General features: G+C 37.0%; 1 protein-coding gene across 3 annotated transcripts in view; it reads left to right on the top strand.

Annotated features, from left to right (window-relative positions):
• The window catches only part of LOC127957415 (cytospin-B), a 130,085-nt gene extending 120,502 nt beyond the window's left edge, over positions 1-9,583 (top strand). For all 3 annotated transcript variants that reach the window (XM_052555946.1, XM_052555947.1, XM_052555948.1), the window contains one exon: positions 8,881-9,583. In XM_052555946.1, coding sequence (XP_052411906.1) covers positions 8,881-8,970 — 90 coding nt within the window. In that variant the 3' untranslated portion in view covers positions 8,971-9,583. The remainder of the gene's footprint in view (positions 1-8,880) is intronic.
• Positions 9,584-12,206: the final 2,623 nt, after the last annotated feature.

Raw genomic sequence — 12,206 nt, 5'->3', positions numbered from 1 at the left:
CTGTGTCATTATTTAGTAAAAACTAGGCCAAAAAGGCCATGTGTGAAAAACTAAATACATCCTTACTACATCCGTCCTTACTACATTTGTCATGACAGTACAATTAGAAAAAGACAGAACAAGTATGGGCTTTTTTGGATGGATGGAAAGCTTCATCTCTCTAAAAAGAACATGGCAGCATGGCTTGCATATGAACAAACCAGAAAACTATGAAAATAAAAAAGAAAAGGACATTGAGATCAGGGGTTCTTAGCTCTGGCCCTCAAGGTCCACTTTCCTGCAGAATTAAGCTTCAACCCTCATCAAACACACCTGAAGCTGATCAATGTCTTCAGGATTACTAGAAAATTACTGCAGGAAAGTGGACCTCGAGGCCAGGGTTGACAACCCTTGTGTAGATATTTGGCCATAATGCACAGCACCACATTTGGCAAGAACCAAACACAGCATATTAGCCAAATACCTCATCCCAACTGTCAAGCACAGTGGTGAAGGGGTCATGATTTGGGCTTGTTTACAGCCATAGGATCTGGGAACCATGCAGTTGTCTGTGAACTCCTCTGTATACTAAAATATTCTAGTCAAATGTGAGGCCGTCTGGCAGCATATCACCCTGGAGCCCAAGACCGGTTTCCCACTGAAGCTAAGCAGGGCTGAGCCTGGTCAGTACCTGGATGGGAGACCTCCTGAGAAAACTAGGTTGCTGCTGGAAGAGGTGCTAGTGAGACGAGCAGGAGGTCTGTGTGGGTCCTAGCACCCCAGTGTAGTGATGGGGACACTATACTGTCAACAAGCACTGTCCTTCCGATTAGACGTTAAACTAAGGTCCTGACTCTCTGTGGTCAATTAAAAATCCCAGGATGTCTTTGGAAAAGAGTCGAGGTGTGACCTCAGCATCCTGGCTAAATTCACCCATTGGCCTCTGACCATCATGGCCTCCTAACAATCCCTGTATCTGCTGATTGGCTTCATCACTCTGTCTCTTCTCCATCAGTAATCTGGTGTGTGTCGGGTGTTCTGGCGCACTATGGCTGCCGTCGCATCATCCAGGTGGATGCTACACACTGGTGGTTGGTGAGGAGATACCTCCTGAGTCCTGACTATGTAAAGCGCTTTGAGTGCCTAGAAAAGCGCTATATAAATGTAATGAATTATCTGTCCTAAAGCTGTATGCAACAACACAATGCTCCCAAGCACACCAGCAAATCTACAACAGAATGGACAAAAAAAGGAAATAATCAAGGTTGCAATGGCCCAGTCAAAGTTCAGACCTCAACCTAAAATGTTGTGACAGGACCTTAAGAGAGCTGTGCATAAACAAATGCCTGCAAACCTCAATGAACTGAAGCAAGATTGTGAATGATGTGAGAGACTGATAGATTCATACAGAAAAATTATTACTTCAAGTTATTGCTTCTAAAGGTGGTTCTACAAGCTTTTGAATCATGGTATACAACACATGGCTTCTCCATTTTGGCTTTATTTTTGTTAAACAAATAAAGGTGTAATATGTAGTGTTGTACTGTCATCTGATATTGTATTTACCTAATTTCAAGACCTGCTTAAGGACCAGATCATTTTTTATTATGTCCTGACATGCAAAAACATAGAATTTATAGAGGGTGTACTTCTTTTTCACATGACTGAATGCTTTTTTTTTTTTTTTGGCTGCTTTGTGCAGAAGTAAGAATGCTGTCTGTATACTGTGTTATTGAGCATGCATTTGGTTCCTTTATTTGTGCTTCAAACTTCAGTTGTTTACTATTTGATTAATTCAGTCATTTGGCTTTTTTTGCAGTAAATGTCCAGTTAATATTAAGACTGTGGCTGTTGTTTAAACATATTACATCTCAATGTGTCTCAGAACACTTTTTGTTGGCTACTGACTGTTTAATTACTGACCTGAGGGTGTTTTTATGACTTCATTACAGAAGGGTGCACAATATTTGACTTGACACATCACTCAGAAGGTTATGTTTGTCACGTTCAGCATGACTTAACCACAGACACACAACAGAAACATGCAAAGAGGATTATATCATAAAGATCTGTATCTGAATGTCTGTGTTTATATATATACATACATACATATACATATATATATATAGTTTTCTGTATCAGGACATAATAAAACATTATCTTGTCCTTGGCAGGTCTTAAAATTTGGAAAATAAAACCTCAGATGAACACCAACACATTGAACTGTGTCATTATTTATTTAAAGAGTACATAACATACACAGTTTCACCTAATCTCAGGTTAATCTTGAGTACCTATAGAGTAGTACTGCATCCTTCATATATCCAAAAAGTGCCGTGAGCGGAGATGTTTCGTGTTGTTACCATTAACATATATTCACTTATGTGCTGAATTCCAAAAAAAAATACAGAAATCTGATGCAATTGTACTTGGGGAAGTCGTGGCCTAATGGTTAGAGGGTTGGACTCCCAATCGAAGGGTTGTGAGTTCTAGTCTTGGGCCGGATGGAATTGTGGGTGGGGGGAGTGCATGAACAGCTCTCTCTCCACCTTCAATACCTCGACTTAGGTGCCCTTGAGCAAGGCATCGAACCCCCAACTGCTCCCCGGGCGCCGCAGCATAAATGGCTGCCCACTGCTCCGGGTGTGTGCTCACAGTGTGTGTGTGTGTGTTCACTGCTCTGTGTGTGTGTATTTCGGATGGGTTAAATGCAGAGCACAAATTCTGAGTATGGGTCACCATACTTGGCTGAATGTCACTTCACTTTCACTTTTTCACTTTCACTTACATGAATGAGGTCTTTTATCACAGGGACTGCTCCATGTTTTAATAGCAAACAATGTGCAAATCCAGTGTTGACTTGGGCCTTGCTTATAAAACATTTGTCACTCAAATGACCAGAACACACAAACACACTTGATACACTCCGTTGCTGCCCTTGAAAAACAAACTGCATCCACTGTTCATGTAATGCTGGGTTCTTGGGGAAGCTGAACATGTTAAACTTTCCCTAGCATCCAAAAATGCACTTATTTGGAGGCATTCTCGAACAAATCCTATGCAGCGCTGCCGATGATTTTGAATCGCGTTGATGTGCGCAGTCTCGTTCTTCTCTGATCAGTATGTGTGTGCGCGGGCGCGCTTTTCTGGTATAAATGCTCTTATAAGGACTTCCGTTCTCGTCTATGTCATTAGATCCACGATCGAAAAAAAAACAAAACAGCTGAAACTTGTACCAACCCAGAAGTAAGATTCTCAGTCATTCTTCTAAATTATTATTTTTTTAATTTTGTCCATGTGTAGCATGAGAATCCATCTCACACTGTGAACAACTCTGAATACACGAAACACCATTGTAGCCCCCCCCCCCCTTAACAAAAATAAAGCCAAAATGGAAAAACCATGTGTGACAATGTTAGGACACCCCTACTGTTAACATATGAATTAAGAGTGTAAGTAGCGGTCAGGCACTGCTAATCAAATGCCTTTGATTAATTGATCATCAGCAAGTGTGAGCACCTCTGTAAAAGCAGTATAAAAGTTTTGGACCCTTTGCTGGTCTGGAGCCTTCAGGTGTGTGTTAACACAATGCCAAGGTGGTAATACATCAGAAATTATCTTAGAGAAGCAATTATTGCTGCCATCAATCTGGGAAGATCAAAATTGTAATTTCCACACTATTTTAAGTCTGTCATTCTACAGTGAGGAAGTTTATTCACAAGTGGAAGACATTCAAAACAGACACCAATCCTCCCAGGAGTGGACATTCCAGCAAATTCACCCCAGGATCAGACCGTGTAACACAGAGAAATGGCAGACCACCCAAGAACTTCACATCAGACTCCACAGGCCTCAGTTAACATGTTAAATGATAAAGTTAAGTACAGTACAATGAGAAAAATAAGGGACAAGTAAGGCACATTTGGAAGTTGCCAGAGGAAAGCTTCTTCTATCTAAAAAAAAACATTGCAGCATGGTTTAGGTTTGCAAAGTTGCGTCTGAACAAATCATAAGACTTCTAGAACAATGACCTTTGAACAGATAAGACCAAAGTGGAGATGTTTGGCCATAATGCACAAAGCCATATTTGGTGAAAACCTAAAGAGCATATCAGCACAAACACCTCATATCAAAAGATACACATGCTGGTGGAGGGGTGATGATTTTGGGCTTGGTTTGTAACCAGAGGACTTGAACACCCCACAGTCATTGAGTCGACCGTGAACTCCTCTGTAATCCAAAAGAATTCTAGAGTCAACTATAAATACATCTGTCCAACAGCGAATGCTTTGCCAGTATTGGGTCATACAATAACACACAATGATCCCAAGAACACCAGCAAATCTACAAGAGCGGCTGAAAAGAAAAGAATCAAAAGGTTGCGATAGCCGAGTCAAAGTCCAGACCTCATCCTGACTGAAATCATGTGGTGAGAGCCGTGTAGAAACAAATGCATACAAAACTGGAGTTTTTTGAAGAAGAGTGGGACAAAATTAATAAAGTAATAAAGTAATTTCTGATTAAATCATAGGTATATCCCAACTTTGTCACACATGGCTTTTCCATCTTGGCTTTATTTTTGTTCAAAAAATAATGACACAGTATTATATATCATGTGATGTTAAAAAAATTTTTTTTATTATGTCTTGTGTCAGAAAACCATAGAATTCAATGGGGTTTCCTAATTTTTTCACGACTGTGTGTGTATATACATATATATATATAAATAATTGTAAAAGTAAAAAAAGTAGATAAATATGTGACACATTTTAACGATTTAAAAATATATATATATATGTAACACTTTAGTATAGGAACTTGCCTATTATTAACATATTGGCTGTTTATTAGTACTTCTATATATATTCTTGTATATTCTACATCCCTGATCCTGCACAATACCTAAACTTAACAACTACATTAATAACTGTATAAATAAGCAGCATATTAGTAGTTTATTGAGCCAAAAGTCATAGTTAATGGTTTGTTAATAACAAGAATTGGACGTTAAAATAAAATGAGACCAAAATATGTGTGGATGATCAAATAAGTTGCTTCAGTCCAGTAAGTGTTAATCCTGAAATATAAAGAACAATATAAAATATATTTTTACATTTACTTAATAAAAATCATTAAAGATTTTGCAGCTAAAAGATATGAACAACCACAGCCTAAAGGTGAATGTTTTTCCAATCATACTTAAAGGCCTGTTACTTGATTAAAAAAAAAAAAAAAGTATAAACTACTGTAAAACAGACGTAAGAAGGCATGTAACAGACTGTATTTTTCTGAGATTTCTCAGTAATGTTTTTAACATTGATCATTTCAAGACCTTAGAATTTGCTTATCACACAATACGCTTTATATGGTTAAGATCGAGTGTGGTAAGAAAGAAGCAAAGAGACAATGTGTCCAAATGCCTCGCTGCCTTCTGTGGGCACTTTAAAATGATCTGTAAATGTTGAATGATTCTCCAGGTTCCAACACATCCATACAGTAGATACTATGACAGGAAAATGCAGCAATCAGGAGTTCACTTCACCCAGCATACTGTAGACATAAGGAAACTGTGATGTGAATATAAAGAGAGTTAGTCAACATTAACAAGCTGTTGTTTTCATAGAGATGGTACACACACAACTCGGAAGGTTCTTTTGGGTGAACTGTTCCTTTAAATCGGTGGTACTCCATGATTGTCAGGCCTATAACAGCCTCGAAACATTTTCACACTCTACATATTATGTGGATGTCTCTGGTGGACTGGCCGAGAATTTGATAACTCCAGCTGAGATTTGTGTTATTAACTTCCACTGTGTGTGTGTGTGTGTGATGTCGAACACATGATAATTGTGACCTCTTACTGGATATGATGTTAAAGTGAAGGTATTTTCCCTGTTGTCATCCCCATATCTCCACACAACAACATTAAGGAATGACTGGAAAATCCCACATCCAGCTGATTTGCTTTATCTTAGAGGAGAATGGAATAGTTTATGAATGTCACAACCTCTGGTGGTTCATGAATGAGATTTGTCTGCCCTTGTCCTTTTGGGTTTTTAATTATATAGCCTAATGCATTATATATAATGTGTAAAGTGTGAGCTTGTTCCCTTAGTGCAATCAACTGCATATATCAACTGTAAAATATTTATGGGGAAGTTTCTTCAAATATAGGGACTTTTGGATCTGTGAACTTTATAAAACAAAACGTAATGTTTACTCTCTCTCACTAGTTTAAAAATGTACAATGGTGTGTGTTTACATGTATCCCAGGAGAACTCTGTTATTTATGTTATTTTCTACCACATCTCAAATGATGTAGTGTTGTGTTTAATATCATTTTGTGATGAAAATGACATTTCAGACATTCCAAATCTGTTGTTCGGAAGATAATTTCATTATTTTACATTCATAATAATATGTTCACTGTTTGTATAATGTTGACAATCTTACAGCTTGATTGCAAATGATGCACAGTTAAATATTCTGTTCAAGTAATATTTACATGAATTCCTTTTCATTTTCTTTACACATCATCACATTTCATCTCAAGCATGCTCCTATTGATGAAGGTTTATTAAAGGAAAATCTCACGCAAAAACAAAAACAAAATATATATATATATATATAATTTGCTTAAAATATACTCACCCTCAGGCCATCCAAAGTATAGATAGTTTGTTTCTTCATTGGAACAGATTTAGAGAAATTAACATTACATCACTTGCTGAACAATGGATCCTCTGCAGTGAATGGGTGCCATCAGAATGAGTTCAAACAGCTGATAAAATCACAATAATTCACAATTAATCCACACGACTCCAGTCCATTAATTAACATCTTGTCAAGTTAAAAGCTGCATGTTTGCAAGAAACAAATACATCATTAAAGTGCTTTAAATGGTTTAAACTGTTTTTCAGTGTAAAGGTCCATCTTCTGTTTTCCTCTTACATCAAAATTCACCAACATGCTTTATTTGTTTAGAACTACAAACCCGATTCCGAAAAAGTTGGGACACTGTACAAATTGGGAGTAAAAAAAGAATGGAATAATTTACAAATCTCATAAACTTATATTTTATTCACAATAGAATATAGATAACATATCAAATATTGAAAGTGAGACATTTTGAAATGTCATGCTAAATATTGGCTCATTAGACAAGAATGCGAAACATTTCTATTCCTCAACTTGAGCAACTTGTCTCCTCAGTCCCCAGACGTTTGCAGTCTGTTAGAAAAAGAAGAGGGGATGCCACACAGTGGTAAACATGGCCTTGTCCCAACTTTTTTGACATGTGTTGATGAAAAGATTATTCTTTTCCTTAGAATGATAAATTTTCTTAGTTTAAACATTTGATATCTAATCTATTTTGTATTCTGTTTTTATTCACAATTTCTTTAGTGTCCCAACTTGAATCAGGTTAGTATTTTGGGCTGTTTTTTTCTCTCTTGTAAACAGCGCTTGATCTGTGCATATTTTCTGTTCTAATTCAGATGAGACGGCTTTTTCACTAGAGAAGACATTCAATATTATGAATAGATTACTCTTACTTTAGCCAGAAGCAAAGTGATTTCTGTTAGCCAATGTTGATATTTCAAATCACAAAAACAAACACGCCCCTACCTCAAAAGGGTCTCGGCCCTATTTTGATTGCTCCGCCCCACACATAAGTACATTACATTCATTATGGCAGAATCTGCTGTGCCAGCCGGCCGAAGGTATGATGTCATCAATAAGTGAAAACAATGTGTGTTACCATGGTAATGCAGGTTCGAATGTGTTTTGGTAGTACTGTGTGTTTTAACGTGCGTGCTGTATGTGTTTTAACAGCATATATTAGTTCTGTGAAACAAAGCAAAACCAATGTTTCTCACCTATCGAGAAAAAAAACAAGGCAACCTTGGCATCCAAACGCAGGCCTTCCCACTCCTTGAGTTCTCTACAGTGCTGGGAAACTTATATTTACACGGGTCCTACTTCTTACCTTATTGTAAGCCTTCTTTTGTTCCGCAGATGTTTTCCTCTTTTGTTTTTTTATCCTCCATCTCTATCTTTCTGTCATCGCTTGGCTCGGCTAATGTCCGTCCTGTACTCTAAGCACTCTCTCTCTCTCTTCCCCATCATGAGTAGACACGCCCCTTACTGTTGATTGGCTACAAGTTTCTTTTGGTACTCGGCCCGACTCGGTTTTCTAAAGCGCTTTTGAAAAAATACATACCTGACCTTAAGTCAAAACTTTAAGTTAAAAACGTTGAGTTAAAAACATCTTTATAATGGATTTATTACATGGTTATTCATGTTTTTTTTTTTTATGTTTTTTTTTTACTTGGAGTCGCATGTTTTACTTTTGGATTATTGTGATGTTTTTATCAGTTGTTTGGACTCTCATTCTGACGGCACCCATTCACTCCCTCCACTGGATCAATTAGTGAGCAAGTGATGCTATGCTAAATATGCCCAAATCTGTTCAAAAGAAAAAACAGCTTGATGGTGAGTACATTTTCAGCAAATTGTAATTTGTGTGTGAACTATTCTGAATGATTTGTTTGCGGTGGAAATGTCAGCACTACTGTCAGATAAACAATTATTATGTACACAATAAATATTGAAATAGCTTGTGTTTATTTCACTCCTTTCTCACTGTATTTGAACACTATATTTATTACTTTTGAGGTAAATCAGCATAACTAATAAATAATATTATTTATAACATCTTTAAGATGGATTTTTATAGTTATAGGAATGCAAGACTAAGGCAAGGGTAATATAATGAAATACAACAAAATACAATGCAGAAGTTCACAGTTGCAGCATGAAGAAGTTGCAGTTGAAGCATGCATGAAAATGTGTGAAAAAGTATTTCCTGCATGTAAACTTTTACATCTGCTCTCTCTGTAGGACATTGATGAGTTGATGCACACAGACCGACCGGACTGGCAAAGTGTCATGCTATATGTATCTCAGATCTATAAGTACTTTGAGACTTAGTTTTCGAATAGAAGAAAGGAAGAGGAAGATGAAGACCAAGATGAGGGAACAGAAGCACTTTTATCTGCCTGGTCCAGTTCTCCCTTCACAGTGTTTCTAAATACACAAACACACACAGTTCTGTAGTATTCACACCAGTCAGGTTCTCTCTCTGAATACAACCAGCTTAACATATTCAGTACAATAGTCATAAACATATGCAAACACACAATCCTTTTTGCCTCAAACAACTTCTCTTTTCCTTACAATTTGTGTCATATATAGACCTACTTCAGTTTTTGAAGTTGGAAGTCGCTTGCAGAGTGTAGCTTTGAAATCTTGCACTGAAACTGATATAGTTTTTTAGTATGCTTAATTTTTACTAAGAGTTGAAGTGCAGCTGCTAATCTTTATAAGAGAGTGCTATCACCCAAATCTATATATTGGCATACTTATATATTGATATACTAATAAAGTACTTTTAAAATGTTAGTTTTACCACAAATAATTTCAACTTGTAATATGTCTTGGTAAGACATCAAACTTTAGTGAACTATGAAAATAAGTTTCAAATGTTTTGTTGAAAAGTTGCAGGTTGTCAGAGAGACAATAACCATTAAAAACTTACAATGTCCCAGTTGTTTAACTGACTTTTGTGCATTTACATATTCATTATTAATAAACACTAAGATTATTTCTATATTACTATAGGTAATTATTTCCTGAAAAAAGGCAGAAAGTAAATGACTGAATATTATGAGATTATTGATTCTTTAATGCTTTTTATGCCTGTTTAATTAAATAACTTGGAATGTGTTTAAATTAAATATATTTTAAAAAATGTTTAAAAAAAATTAATTTGGAAAAATACTCTCAAATGAATGTGTTTAGTGTAATTTGTGCCAAATTCTAACAAAAACTCTTTGCTAATTCAAATGCATGGGCAACTGATAATAATTTCTCTCACAACAGAAGTAAAATATGCATACAAAAAAATAAATAAAAAAAGACTGTTTTCAAATGTTTTCTTATTGGAAATGCTATTTATTGACTTCCTAGCTCCTAAATATTTAGATTGCAAAGCAATGTGTTTTTTTTTTTCTATTTGAAACTTCAGTTTTGCTTCATGATAAAAGACTGTTAATTGATGATAATGGTAATAAAGTTTTGTGTTGTCATCATATATATTGTTTGCTTGTTTGAATTAAAAGTCTACAGTCACATTTATTTGAACAGAAAAGAGAATTTCAGAGTCATATGTCATATTAATTGACAAAATGCTTCTATTATTTCTCATGTGATTGACGCAGAAGTGAAATTGGGCACCTTGACAATTTAGGAGTCATACTGGCTCCGGTTTTTATAGGTCTGCTACAAACCTTTAAAATTATGTGCTGAAACGTGTGTGTGTGTGCATGTGGCTACAGACATGCTTCGAGATACACAGAGTCCACATTGTAAATCTTTGGCAATTACACAATATTGTCACTTCAATCACCAAGATCTTCTCAGAAATACTACACTTTTGTACCAAACATCTATAGGACAAACACACAGATAATTCAATCAATGTCAAATGTCAATAAGGACAAAATTAAAGTCGATCTTAAAGGGCAGATAACAGATCTTTCAGGGACTAATAAACATGACAAATGATTCCAACTTTTCCAGTAAGAGTTTGCACTAAACCAAATGAACATCTGCAATTAATTAAGCGAATATTTTATTTACATTCCATTTACGCAAACACTTAAAACGTTTTACAGTGCATTCAGGCTACACAATTTGTTTTTACCAGTATGTGTGTCTCCTGGGAATGGAACCCACGACCTTTTGCGTTGACAATCCAATGCTCTATCACTGAGCCACAGGAACACTGTATTCATTACTCTTGAGGTAAATCATCATTTATTAAACTTTCATTATAATCATCATGAAACTTTGTTTAAACAATGTTATTAAAGCCACTAATAGAATATTCGCCATTCAAATTCAACACGTGAGAACTAAATGTCACCGTAAACTTTGCACACTGAATTCTGATTGGTCATATAGGCCTATTTGCATAATCATAATCGTATCTACAGAACGGAAGACCACAGAAGATTCCAATCTGTTGCATTCTATTACAGATATATAATATACAGTGGGTACGGAAAGTATTCAGACCCCCTTACATTTTTTTCATATATCATAAATCACATGGTCCTAAGTATTCAGACCCTTTGCTCAGTTTTTAGTAGAAGCACACTTTTGATCTAATACAGCCATGAGTCTTTTTGGGAAAGATGCAAAAAGTTTTTCACACCATGATTTGGGGATCCTCTGCCATTCCTCCTTTCAGATCCTCTCCAATTCTGTCAGGTTTGATGGTAAATGTTGGTGGACAGCCATTTTCAGGTCTCTCCAGAGATGCTCAATTGGGTTTAAATCAGGGCTCTGGCTGGGCCATTCAAGAACAGTCACCGAGTTGTTGTGAAGCCACTCCTTCGTTATTTTAGCTGTGTGCTTAGGGTCATTGTCTTGTTGGAAGGTGAACCTTCGGCCCAGTCTAAGGTCCTGAGCACTCTGGAGAAGGTTTTCATCCAGGATATCCCTGTACTTGGCTGCATTCATCTTTCCCTTGATTGCAACCAGTCATTCTGTCCCTGCAGCTGAAAAACACCTCCACAGCATGATGCTGCCACCACTATGCTTCACTGTTGGGACTGTATTGGACAGGTGATGAGCAGTGCCTGGTTTTCTACACATACTGCTTAGAATTAAGGCCAAAAAGTTATATCTTGGTCTCATCAGACCAGAGAATCCTTCAGGTGTTTTTTAGCAAACTCCATGGGGGCTTTCATGTGTCTTGCACTGAGGAGAGGCTTCCGTTGTGCCACTCTGCCATAAAGCCCCGACTAGTGGAGGGCTGAGGTGATGGTTGACCTTCTACAACTTTCTCCCACCTCCCGACTGCATCTCTGGAGCTCAGCCACAGTGATTTTTGGGTTCTTCTTTACCTCTCTCACCAAGGCTCTTCTCCCCCGATAGCTCAGTTTGGCCGGACGGTCAGCTCTAGGAAGGGTTCTTGTCGTCCCAAATGTCTTCCATTTAAGGATTATATCTTAGGAACCTTAAGAGCAGCAGAAATGTTTTTGTAACCTTGGCTAGATCTGTGCCTTGCCACAATTCTGTCTCTGAGCTCTTCAGGCAGTTCCTTTGACCTCTTATTTGCTCTGACATGCACTGTGAGATGTAAGGTCTTACAAAGACAG

Source organism: Carassius gibelio, chromosome B5 (assembly GCF_023724105.1).
Source record: "Carassius gibelio isolate Cgi1373 ecotype wild population from Czech Republic chromosome B5, carGib1.2-hapl.c, whole genome shotgun sequence".
NCBI lineage: Eukaryota > Metazoa > Chordata > Actinopteri > Cypriniformes > Cyprinidae > Carassius > Carassius gibelio.
Note: the sequence above shows the minus strand (reverse complement) of the source record. Positions and strands in the feature narration are given on the sequence as shown.